The sequence below is a fragment of the Anastrepha ludens genome, chromosome 3, assembly GCF_028408465.1.
Source record: "Anastrepha ludens isolate Willacy chromosome 3, idAnaLude1.1, whole genome shotgun sequence".
Lineage (NCBI taxonomy): Eukaryota > Metazoa > Arthropoda > Insecta > Diptera > Tephritidae > Anastrepha > Anastrepha ludens.
In genome coordinates this window covers 23,108,313-23,120,418 of record NC_071499.1, presented here as the reverse complement: position 1 = coordinate 23,120,418, position 12,106 = coordinate 23,108,313, and the positions used below count along the sequence as shown (strand labels likewise).

The window sequence follows — 12,106 nt, the reverse complement described above, 5'->3', positions numbered from 1 at the left end:
CACAAGAAACTCAATGTGGGTTTGTATAAATGTGGCGTATACACACAAACAGTTTTATTAGGATAGTAGCGATATTAAACGTGATTAAAAAAAAATTATTTGCCCGACGGCTTGTCATTCGAACGTAAACTACAATATCAGATATGATTAAGCCTAAAGTTGCATAATTAATTACGTTTCAATAATTATATATTGTATATGTAGTAGTGCTCATCACATCATTCCGTCTACATTATTTTCTGTAATCGATATTTAAATTTGAATTCATATTTATATTTTATTTGATTAAGAAACGTTCCACTAAAACGTTATTACATATTTTTATTTGTATTTTGGATTACTATCGTCGTGAAAATATTACACTTAATTTGATTTTTTTTAATAATTTTTTTCGAGTTTATGAATTTTCCACATGGGTGGCGTTAAACAAATGCAAATTTTAATTTTTAACCTTTTATAGCAAACGAAATCGGGCGCCAAGTTATAATTTGGTCGTAATTAGTCTCTCTGGAAACTTATTCAATAATACTACATTTATTAAATTTCTCATTTTCTACTAATAAAATTAACATTTTATTTTATTTTTGAACTTCAATATTAGATCTTTAAGTTAGGAGCACACGGCTTTATAATTTTGTATCTGACAAGCGTTAATACAGTTTTCCCTTTACACTTTGTTTTCGAACTTTTATTCATTAATTTCTTTCACTTTGTCATAATCCAAGCAAAATACAAAGAAGTAAAGGCTTCGCATAATTTCAATTTAAAATTCACAATTCAATCATCCGTTCTTCAAGGAATTAAAATCCTCAGTGTCATTCGAAACGGGCAAAGAATAATCTGGAAGTTTTGCACCTCTAATTCCCAGTGGACAAAAAAAAGAAACAAAAATATTTGGTCACGATACACGTGAATATTGGCATTCAGTACTGCATTGAATTCGAGTACTTTTTGATTTAACCGTTAAAAAATGGCCAAACATTAAAAGGAAGTAAATTCTTAAGAACCATCAACGTAGACATATGCAAATCTTACAATTCATTCAGTTACATTTCTGAAGTTTGTGAATGATTTGGGAAAGGATCTTGAATGAAATATTTTAATTTCGCACGTCTACACTATTAATTTCCTAATTTTGATCCTTTCCTTTTCAGCCGTAACTCTTGGTGTTGCGTATATTGAAGTCATGTTATCCATTCTAACTTTCTGATCCTAATTAAACTTGTTAGTAATTGCCCAGTGGTATTGGTACCATTCGCTTATCTATGTTTATATGTTTATGAATTTTTCAAGAGCATAATCATCCCGTTCTCGCGCACTATCTTTTATAGCAACCGCTTTAAATTACATTCACTTATTCGTTGCCACGACCGTCGGTTCTACGTTGCCGGACCCTCCCGGATTTATATCTTCATTAAGGGCTGTCACTCCAGCTGCATTCCCCCAACATTTACGGGAAATTTTTATGCTGTTACAACAACGACGACATTCACTTATTGTGGTGGCTGATTACTGTAGTATGAATATGCGTTTGTTGGCGGCCCTTGTGGGGCGCCCGGAGGTGGCATTTGCCCACCCGTTGGCCGATATCCTTGATAAGCTTGCGACGGTGGATATTGCCCTTGTGGCATAGCTCCATATCCGCCTTGCGGCTGATGGTAGCCGTGACCAGGATAACCGCCACCAGGTGGTGGAGGCCCATAGGCTTGTGGTGGAGGTGCACCGTAGGGTTGTGCTGTTGGCGGCGGTTGATATTGTTGGTTGGGCATTGGTGGCGTACCATTTGGAGGTGCAGTTGTATTTGGTGGTCCCGTAGGAGGTCCACTTGGTCCTGGCGGTTGTTGTTGCTGTTGCTGTGATGGAGCTCCGTATGGCGATGGACCACCAGAAGGGGTTCCTCCGGATGAATATACAGGTTGTTGTTGTTGCTGCTGTGGTGTAGATCCATGTGGCTGCGGTGGTCCGCTTGAAACTGGTGGCTGCTGAGTACCGTATTGTTGTTGTTGTTGTTGTTGCTGCTGCTGCTGAGTGGGTGGTGTTTGTTGGTTTGGTGGACCACTATTGACGCCAATATTTCCAGACGATGTAGAAGGAGATGTGGATTGCACGCTTACGGGCGGAGCATTTGGTCCATTTGGATTGGTCGCATTTTGTGCTTGTTGATTTGATGTTGGTGGTGGTGTCTGACCAGGGCTCGGCGATGTACTATAACCAGCAGTCGTTCCCTGGGACGTTTGTGGCTGCTGTGGCGACTGTCCTGGATAGCCTGATGGTGCTCCGCTCTGCTGATAGGGTGACTGCGGAGGGTAGGGAGATTGTGCAGGGCTTTGTGGAGGCGGCCCGTAACCTCCCGGTAAAGAATTCGTCGTTTGACCATAACCACTAGGTGGAGGAGCACCGTATCCACCGTAAGCCATTGGAGGAGGAGCGTTGCTACCACCTTGTGGCGGGCCGTACTGGTTTGGTGGTGGTGGTGGTCCCTGCCCACTAGTGGGCGGACCATACAACTGTGAAGGCGGCGGTTGCTGACCTGGCGGAACTTGTTGATTTGGCGGAGGAGGTGGATACGCACCTGGAGGACCTTGTTGACCACCTGCAGTACCATAGCCGTGTTGGCTTGGCGGACCAGCACCACCAGATGACGTCGGAGGCATGCCGGCATGGTGATAACCAGCCTGGGTATTTGGTGGAGGAGGTCCATAGCCTTGAGTCGGGGGTCCGTAGGGATAGCCGCTTTGCGGTTGGTATGATGGTTGACTTTGTGGAGGATATCCAGAATAATGGCTGTGTTGTTGTTGTTGATAACCGCCACGATATTGTGATTGTGGTGGAGGACCTTGTTGCTGCTGTTGAGGTGTAGGCGGCTGCTGTTGTTGTGGCCCCTGACCTGGCTGTTGCCCAGCTTGCACACTTAAACGTTGTTGATCTGAAAAAAATATTTGCTTTCATGAATTAATGTTATTATTATTGTAAACACTTTGCACGTACTCGTTCCAGCACCCGACACGGGTGGAGGTTGTTGATTGGCTGATTGGGGTGTAGAACTACCTCTATACGAACCGGCTTGTGGCTGTTGTTGCGGTTGCCCAGATTGCTGGGAGTTGATTCCTTGTTGTGGAGGACCCTGTTGAGGTTGTTGGGAGCTTGGCGGCATACCAGGATGCGGCTGCGGAGGTTGACCACCATAGGGCATTTGAGCTCCCGATGGTGATTGAACATTTCCATCTGCATGTGACATCGGTGGCATCCCCCCGATTTGTGGTTGGCTTCCGCCAGTCGGTGGTCCACCCTGTTGAGGTGGCTGTGGCCCGCCCATCATCCCATGTGGACCTTGCTGTTGAGCTGCCTGTTGCTGAAGTACATGTGGATGCTAAATAAATCTCACAATTACTTTCATATTAAAATATAGACGAAATGAAGTCATCTTAGTAAAACTCACCGGCAATATTAGGCCGATATTCATTGTCGGATCTGCCAACTGGGCCAAGTAGACAAGATTCCTATGTAGTGCCATATGATATGTCATACACTCCTGCGCCTTGCCCATAGTTTGAAAGTCTTGAATTGTTTGTATGAGACCACAATTATCATCAAGTATTTTTTGAATTTGCGCTGGACTCGGTGATTGCGGCATGCCGCCACGTTGAGAGGATGGCGGAGGTGCAACCCCGCCCATCATGCCACCACCTCCGACAGAGGAAGGCGGCCCGACGGGTACGCCACTACTTCCAACCATGGAAGGTCCTCGTAGCATTGGGCCTCCGGAGCCCATAGGTACTCCTGTCGGTCCGCCCATGACAACACCTCCAACTCCCACACCGGAGCCAACACCCGGTGGCTGTTGCTGTTGTTGTTGCTGCTGCATCGACGTTGGCGTTGGTGGCTGCGGCGGCTGCAGTACAACGCCCGGGGGCGCAGTCTGCTGCGGTGGCTGCGGCGAATAAACTGCAGACATTTTACTGGCTGCAGCCTTCTTCTTCCGCTTGGGAGTTTTCTCCTGTTTTTCCACAATTTTAGCGGTTTCTACTTAACCCGGAAAGAAAAAAATATATATTTCGACTATTCAAGTCGAAATCAGCACTATATTAGGTTCTATGAAAATTTTCTTGGCAGCAACTTTATCGGCCTTTGCGGTTTGAACGCTCACACAATATTCTGTACCCGTTTATATGCACACCTTGAGGAATATTCTCCTCCGTTTCAATCACTTGTTATGTTTTAATTTAAGGAACTAGACTCCACATAGTTTTGTGATCGATATTATATATTTGAACAATTATAATAAATGTTTCAAAAAATTTAATATCTGCTAAAAATACTAACTCCACATTTTTCGCAACCAAATGACGCTTGGTAATTACTTCTACGAGTTGACGTTGACTACATTTTAAATTCGCCGAAGAACTCAGAGGTGCATTTCTAAATATCCTATAATTTGTATGTAAGAAATAAATGGTATAACAACGATTGGCCTGGATTTATATCTGGTCAACTGAAATTTCAACACAATTTAAAAAAAATATGATGAGGCATATTAGATTCTCTATTTTTTTCAAGTTTAACTCTCAATCCGTTATTAAAGAGCGAGGTTCTCTATACAAAATTTCTCTCCCGAAATTCGAGATAATACAATCCGGTTCATTTGATTAGGGCAATAATTTTTATGGAAAAATTGGTTATTTAAGCAACCGTATTTAATCTAGTAATTCAAGGTTTTCTGATAAATCCAGTGAAGACTGTACTTTCCTCGAAAAAAAACATGCTTCAAAATATTATTCCATTTAACGGTATTTCACAGCAGTTAAACTTAAGCAACTGTAATATAGGGCTCGATTTATTGGTTCACTTGAATAGGGGCATTAACCAAACAAGAAAAAATAATAAGAAATATAGGAAATTTTTAATAGTTGTCATTTCTTTGATTTTTGTTGTTGGAAGTACGGAAAGCCATCGCAGTTCAACCTTTGTAGTTATTACTATAGGAGATATCTTGTTTCACGTAAAGAGCCACAACGTTTGAACTTCGACCAATATTTTTGGCAATGTGGCGATTTGAAAGTACCTCTGAGGTAAAGATATCGGTTGGTATTTTTCCGCGATCTGTTAAACCTTTCTGCTTTCCCATTTAATTACAATTAAGAAGTTTCGACCAAACTTAATGAATGCTTAAAACACGATCTCTTTTCACAGCGGTAATGGGCAAATAATGTAGGCAAACTGAGTGCCTCTATACAAGTGAACCAATAATTCAAGCACATTATTACAGCTGGTGAGCAAAGTACAGTTTTCACTTCAATTATCAGGAACCCTTTTGTTACTAGATCAAATACGGTTGCTTTAATAACCATTTCCTTCCATAAAAGTTATTGCCTCTAATCAAGTGAACCGGATTTTATCTCAGATTATAAAGATGCTTTTCTCCGTGCAACTCTGCGTTTTCTGTGTTATCGATTATATTTACGAATGTGAGGAGAAACGTCAATGTAAAAACTAAATAAAATAGATGCCGGCAAAGAAAAGAGGTTTGTAGACATAATTCTAATAAAATTTGTGTCAGATATTATTAGTTATGCATTCATACTACAGAAAAAAAGCATGTGTCCGTAGACGCTTTGACCTGTTATTGCTTATTATAAAATGTTGTCACAAATTTCGTAAGCGTATATTATTCCTTATTATTACTAACCTCAGTAAACGTCGTTTATGGATTTCTTCCAACTGTCTATTACTAGCAGCAAATTGCGCACCTAAATTAATTACTATTTCTCTTTGACTTTTCTTCGTATCGTTAATTAAAACAAAAACACTAACATGTTCCATCAGACAGCTGATTGTAGATAATTTTTTGAGAGGCAGATTAATTTGTTAGGATTTATTGCTAATCACTGCATATGTGAACGTAGTTTAAGGCGCTCACCTCATTTGAAATGGAGTTTTTTGGGTATTTCTTTGAAAGCGTGTAAAACGGAAACGAAAAAAGATTTTTTATTTTTGATTTCAGTATTTTATTTTTTGATCCAGTGTTGACTCCAATCTCGTGGAGTTGCTTGTCCTTAGATGTTGCTGGTATAAAAAATAAAAACGGAGATCTAATTTAGAGTAATTTTTTACTTATCGTAATTATAATTGATATAAATATAATATGAAATAAATTTTAGAGTAATCTTTTACTTATTATAATTATAATTAATATAGCAAAGGTTAAAAAATTGAAATTAAATAACGAAGTATTAAGTCGATATGGCAACGTTATCGAGTTAAAGATTCGCAGATATTTACTCAACAGTATTTGTAGAGAGATAGTTGAAGTTGAAGCGGTTGATGGGAAATCGAATTGGTTTTGTGTAAAATTTACGTTCTATGGACAAGTTTTTCTAAATGTTAAGAAAAACTTATCTAAATCTAAGTAAATAGACGGAAAGCTGGTGGTGTAACTGGATAAAAGATCGGTAAAATCGCAGTGATAAAGTCGGAAAAACGAAGTGGGCAATAAAGTGAAAGAGAAAATAGAAACGAGCGAAAACAGCAAGAGAATAGATAATATGGAACAGAAAAAACTAAAGGAGCGTGTTATTGTAGTGTGGCGAAGCGCAATTTAAAATGTGCAATATGTACATGGTTGCCAGTGTTCTGTATAGCATTTTTTGCTTAAATTTACATATAGCAAATCAAAAAAGGCAGACAAACGCTTTAAAGAGATTCTCAAAGTAACTCAGATTTGTTGTATGTTTGGAATTTAGAATATAGAATTTTGCCATAAGATCTTTGTTAGTTTTAATGCGCTATAGGCGATTCACCCGCTCCCATTAACGGTGATTAGTATTTATTTGGCCAAAGGCCAAGAGCGCATTTTCTTTCAGCTCCTTTTTTCGTTTATTTACATAATTATGACGTTCGGCAAAAAATTTAAAAGTCAAAAAATGTTTATTATTTACGCCTAATATTTATTTTGTATTGATTTTTTAAGAAAATTATTTCCAATAAGCTTAAATTTAACATTAATTTAAAGTAGTAGGGTTGTGAAATACGATTTTTTTCGTTTCCGCTCTCCATCGGTCATAGTTCGGATTTGTTTGAGCGTCTCCTTACTTGTGTATGAAAAAAGGGAAAATATGTAAAAGAGAATGGGGGAAAAATAAAGCGGAAAATTATAAAAATTATACAAATATTGGTGAAGTGCAAATTAAATTCTTTTTTGCTGTTATTTATTTTTAAGGAACCATTAATCCAGGGTTTTAAAGTGACACTCACCGTTTTATTTTACTATTGCTTTTCGCTTGAACATTTTTCGGAATAGTCGTTTATTGATTTTGTTGTTGGCCGTCTGGAGGCATCAATGCCGCGCTTTTCTAAATGCCACACTTAGGACGCATACTCGTATATTTCCAGAATTGAAATATTTATAATAATAATTAATTTGGACGACAGCATCCTCTCATAGAAAATAACAATATAAGTGCAAAATAAAGTGAATCAGCAAAAATCACTAAAAGATATTCGGACTTCTCTTCCTTGCAGCTGCTATTAATTTATGTATATGATTTATTGGTAAGACGCCATCGACGTCGCGTACCAATGTTTTCTTTCGTACAAATGAACTTCAGCGCTCTATCGGTACTTCTGTCAAGAGTGTGGACATGCATCTGTTTTATGTTCAATAGACAAGTTCGCTCGGTAAGTTATTTTATTAGTGTTAACACAGAAGGGAATACAGTTGGAGTATAGAAAGTTTTTACAATTTGTATTAATTTTCTTGACAAACTTTATTGATTTTGATTAAAATTATTAATAAATCCCATTGGAATTGAACAACACGAAAATTAAAAAAAATTTTATATTTTATGAAATTCTATCGAATAAAAACACGAAAATAGCATAACTGTTAAATAAAAAAAATTTAAGCTAACACTTTGGCTGATAAATAGTTTCTGATACAATAAAATTGACTTTTTTTTTTTTTAGATTGTACAATATCAACCAGTCAAATATGAACTCTTCCCACTGTCGCCGGTGTCACGGCATCGGCTTAGTATCGTGCAGCGGAAAACGCTTGTGCTGGATCTGGACGAGACGCTTATACATTCACATCACAGCGCAATGTCAAGAAATACCGTTAAGCCGGGCACACCACATGACTTTACAGTGAAAGTAATTATTGATCACCATCCGGTACGTTTCTTCGTTCATAAACGGCCACATGTCGACTATTTTTTGGACGTGGTAAATAATTGCGTAATCTAAAAGCTTTTCGAAAAATATTAAAAAATATTTTTTTTTTTGACTTTCACAGGTTTCACAGTGGTATGATCTAGTTATATTTACAGCCAGTATGGAGATATATGGGGCAGCAGTTGCTGATAAACTGGACAACGGACGCAATATTTTGCGTCGGCGCTATTACCGTCAGCATTGTACACCTGATTTCAGTTCTTATACCAAAGATTTATCTGCTATCTGCAATGACTTGAATAGAGTAAATAAGAGAAAACTTAATCTTAGTATTGTATTTTCATTTTAACTAAGTTGTATTTTCAATCCACGTGCAAAAAAAACTATAGATATTCATAATTGACAATTCCCCTGGTGCATATCGTTGCTTTCCTAATAACGCGATACCAATCAAGAGTTGGTTCTCGGATCCAATGGATGTTGCGTTGCTATCACTACTTCCAATGTTGGATGCCTTGAGATTTACAAAGGACGTGCGTTCGGTTTTGTCAAGAAACTTACATTTGCATCGTTTATGGTAGCAGGTGTGTGCGTAAAATAATATCATAAGCCATAAATAAATGCATGCTCAATATCATATATTATTAGTATAAGAACATATTACTAATTTAAAACATAAATTTACAGTTTTACAGATTGAAAATTTGGTGCTGTGACGCTTAAACGAAGTTTTAGTTTGTTTTATATGATAAGCATTATAAAACGAAAGGAAGGCAAATACAAAAACAGAATTTTTGACATACATGAATATCTATGAAATCTTTTCAATCCTAACCTCTCCTTGATAGCTTCCACCCACAGTTCGGTTTTCCATATTCGCATTTTAAGTGATGTTAGAATGAAATTCGATAGAAATCATTCGATAAATTCTTGGAAAAGTTATTTATTTAATAAAATATAATTTGTACATTATCTACTTAATTTTCTAAATGATTATCCACTTCTATGTATATTGTAATAAACATGTGTTTTGATTTAAATATTATTTATTAGTAGAACAAACAAAAAGAAATATTTAATTAGGCTAAGTTATAACAGTGTTATTTAATAGAAAAAATTAGGAAGAACGTATTGATATGAACTTTATATGCTTTTGTTGTGCGTTTTATGTAAATGAAAATTTGAAAAAACTATGTTACATATATAATTTTTTAGCATTTAACGACAGCGCAACTGAAACTAGTTTAGTTACTGAAAATGCTCTATGCTAAGCAAAATGAAATGTCAAAAGGAATTTCAAAACTGACTTGAAAGCCGTGTATGTATATTATGTACATATATAAAAATGCGGGCTATGAAGTTATGAAAAGGGTTTAAAAATCCCTAACTGCAAATATTTAGTATAACACCAAAAGTACGCATCCTCTTGATATAATGTTTTCATAAAAAAAAAAAAAAATATTTACATATATATGTAAAATATTTAAGTGCATTGTCTTGAAAATGAAACAAAACTATAAATAAGAACAAAATGACTCAGTTATGATTTAGACATATTTCAATGTCAAAAAAAAAAAAAAAAAAAAAAAAAAATTAATTGACAAAAATTTAGCTTGTAAGTTTGTAGTAAGTGTGGAGTAATATATAAAGCAGAATAGTGGAATGATACGGGTCATATATCAAGCATAGTCGTCGCTTACGGAAATGTTTTACAACGGCTAGGAAAGATTAATTCTCCTTAAGAGCGTATATTAATTAGGGCTGTGCGATTATTTCATTACACAGAATTTTAGTCAATAATAGATCCAGTTACTTCAGCTCATAAAATAATTTTTTTTTGTCAATCATAAATCCAGTTCCCTCAGCTGATCAAATAATTAAACGTTTTTTTTTTTTTGTTAATCAAGGAGGAAATTTACTAAAGTAATTAATCGAAACGTAAATAAAAATAATCGAATTTTTAATTAAACATATCTTTGAATAAAATGATTAGTCACAGTGTTTTTTAAATGTACCATATTTGTATATAAAGTTTGAATATCATTGCGTGTGTTTTCTATAGCAGCCTTTTCATGCTTGTTTTTTAAAGTAATTTTTTTTTAATATTTTCCAATTTTTCATTGAAGGTGGTGGTAATAGACCAACAACAAGGATTTGTACGTTTGATTGTCAAAGCAAAGTATTGAGAACCTAGAAAAACAAATAATTCGCCTTGTTTCATTTTGAGCTGACAGTCACATGGACACGGCGAAAGAAAAAAAAAACTCAGCTGATTTACCAGCACCACCTTTAATAGATTCGCCTTGAGACATATGAACAAAATTAACAGTTTCTTTTTTATAATTTATTAACTAAGCAATAAATTAAACGAATAATCGAATAAGCGCACAGCCTTAATATTAATAAAAAGTGTTTTTGTCATGTTTTTATTTTATTAAAAGTTACTGCAGAATTGGGGTAGAGCATTTGAATATATTCCTTTACTTATTATATTAATTTTTCAAAATTCAAAATTTTATTATATACTTGCCACCAATAAGGAAATGTAAATTAAGTTATTGAAAAAAAATATTGTTTCCGTTCGACCGACACACAACTCGGATATGCTCAAAATTGTTTCAATAAATTGAAGGCAGTGGTCTGTTCGGAACCGGCATTGCAACTGGTTTTAAAGACAGCTTTTGTAAGCACAGGTTGGAGCTTATACATATTTATTGTAGTTACTCAACCATAAAACCTAAGTATAATTATGGATAAAAATGCTAAACATAATTTTTTTTTTTTGTTAAAAATTGAAATAAATAATTGGAAGGAGGGTGTGCTAACTCTTAAAGTGCGCGTGTTTTTTGAATTCTTGTAGGTTATGATGTAATAAGTAGGTTAAGGCTTATATACTGTTAGAATTTTCAAAAAATCAATATTTTTCTCTTAATGTTCATATATTTAAGAATCCACACAGAAAATTTAATATCGTTCCGGTGAATATTTTCGAAGTTACACGCAAATTAGAAAAGGCGTTTCAGAGTGCTTGTAAAGTGTTTTTCAAACTTTAAACGCGTTTTTCTCAAAATTGTGTTTTCAAGGTGACCAACATTACTCGTAAACGGCTGAACCGGTTAGTATTTATATATATTTTTTAGTAATTAATCGTAATGTATTTTATATATTTGATAGTAATTAATCGAAGATTTTTTCTCACCGTTAAATATTTTTTTTTTATTAGCAATTTAAGGCCGAAATTTTGGCCAAAAATGGATTTGTTTTTTTGAGAAACCGCCATTTTGTCAAAAAAATTTATTTTGCTTATTAATTCGATTAATTACTAGATTGAACATACGAAATTTGTTTGGCTTTTTCATTTCAGGCGTTCCAGTTCAGAGATATAGTGGTCACCACAAAACGTCTTTTTTGAGAGGAGCTGCCGGCGATCAGTTGTAGCTCCTTTCCAAATAAATATTTTTACTAATACTAAGTCTTAAATTACAGTCAAAAGATGACATAATACGTGTACAAATTTTTAGAACATTAAAATTAAAAGTTTTCTCAGAAAAAATTCTGGAAAATTCGCTTTTTTCGGCTTTCTAACTGTATAAAACCCCTTAAGACAGCCGGGTGTCTAACTGTGAAAACGGCTCAAAGTCAAAACAGAGATTTAATAAATATCTAGACACATTTAGTAAAAGGTGTACATGTGGAGTTACACTGTGCAATTATTACAGCACGAACACACTACATGTAGAATACATGTCCCTTCCGCAATACATCACGATTTACAGGATGCGAATAGAGCGCAACGCTGCAGATTTGACATAAGACGGAGCTAATATAAATGCTGATATTTTCACTTACATTTTGATTGCATTTCAGACCACGAGTTTTGCTTCAGTAAGTAAATTGAAAATGCTATTGAATTTTATAGTAGCATAAATAATAATAT

General features: G+C 35.5%; 2 protein-coding genes across 5 annotated transcripts; one reads left to right on the top strand and one right to left on the bottom strand.

The window, feature by feature from the left end:
* Positions 1–16: 16 nt before the first annotated feature.
* On the bottom strand, positions 17–4,391 carry LOC128857158 (basic salivary proline-rich protein 2). Of its 2 annotated transcripts, none has more exons than XM_054092773.1 (3): positions 3,440–4,391; positions 2,989–3,352; positions 17–2,926 (listed from the first exon to the last, which is right to left on the bottom strand). In XM_054092773.1, the coding sequence occupies exons 1-3, from the start codon at positions 3,953–3,955 to the stop codon at positions 1,494–1,496; spliced, it is 2,313 nt and encodes a 770-aa protein (XP_053948748.1). In that variant the 5' UTR covers positions 3,956–4,391; the 3' UTR covers positions 17–1,493. The 2 variants fall into 2 exon arrangements, with proteins under 2 accessions (XP_053948748.1, XP_053948746.1); XM_054092771.1 differs by having other exon boundaries at positions 2,989–3,370; positions 3,440–4,389.
* A 1,885-nt stretch (positions 4,392–6,276) lies between these two features.
* LOC128857157 (CTD nuclear envelope phosphatase 1 homolog) lies at positions 6,277–10,474 on the top strand. Of its 3 annotated transcripts, none has more exons than XM_054092768.1 (6): positions 6,277–6,449; positions 7,519–7,674; positions 7,963–8,220; positions 8,291–8,473; positions 8,559–8,753; positions 8,857–10,474. In XM_054092768.1, the coding sequence occupies exons 2-5, from the start codon at positions 7,576–7,578 to the stop codon at positions 8,748–8,750; spliced, it is 732 nt and encodes a 243-aa protein (XP_053948743.1). In that variant the 5' UTR covers positions 6,277–6,449; positions 7,519–7,575; the 3' UTR covers positions 8,751–8,753; positions 8,857–10,474. The 3 variants fall into 3 exon arrangements, with proteins under 3 accessions (XP_053948743.1, XP_053948744.1, XP_053948745.1); XM_054092769.1 differs by having other exon boundaries at positions 7,390–7,674; XM_054092770.1 differs by lacking the exon at positions 6,277–6,449 and adding an exon at positions 7,092–7,171.
* Positions 10,475–12,106: the final 1,632 nt, after the last annotated feature.

What these genes read in the sequence shown, in the direction of transcription:
- LOC128857158 (XM_054092771.1), bottom strand. Translation starts at nt 3,955, where the DNA reads ATGTCTGCAGTTTATTCGCCGCAGCCACCGCAGCAGACTGCGCCCCCG. An exon ending in ATATCGGCCTAATATTGCCG is followed by an intron (nt 3,371 to 3,439) that starts GTGAGTTTTACT and finishes AGATTTATTTAG; the next exon opens with CATCCACATGTACTTCAGCA. An exon ending in CGTGTCGGGTGCTGGAACGA is followed by an intron (nt 2,927 to 2,988) that starts GTACGTGCAAAG and finishes TATTTTTTTCAG; the next exon opens with ATCAACAACGTTTAAGTGTG.
- LOC128857157 (XM_054092768.1), top strand. Translation starts at nt 7,576, where the DNA reads ATGTTTTCTTTCGTACAAATGAACTTCAGCGCTCTATCGGTACTTCTG. An exon ending in TCAATAGACAAGTTCGCTCG is followed by an intron (nt 7,675 to 7,962) that starts GTAAGTTATTTT and finishes TTTTTTTTTTAG; the next exon opens with ATTGTACAATATCAACCAGT. An exon ending in TCTGCAATGACTTGAATAGA is followed by an intron (nt 8,474 to 8,558) that starts GTAAATAAGAGA and finishes AAAAAACTATAG; the next exon opens with ATATTCATAATTGACAATTC.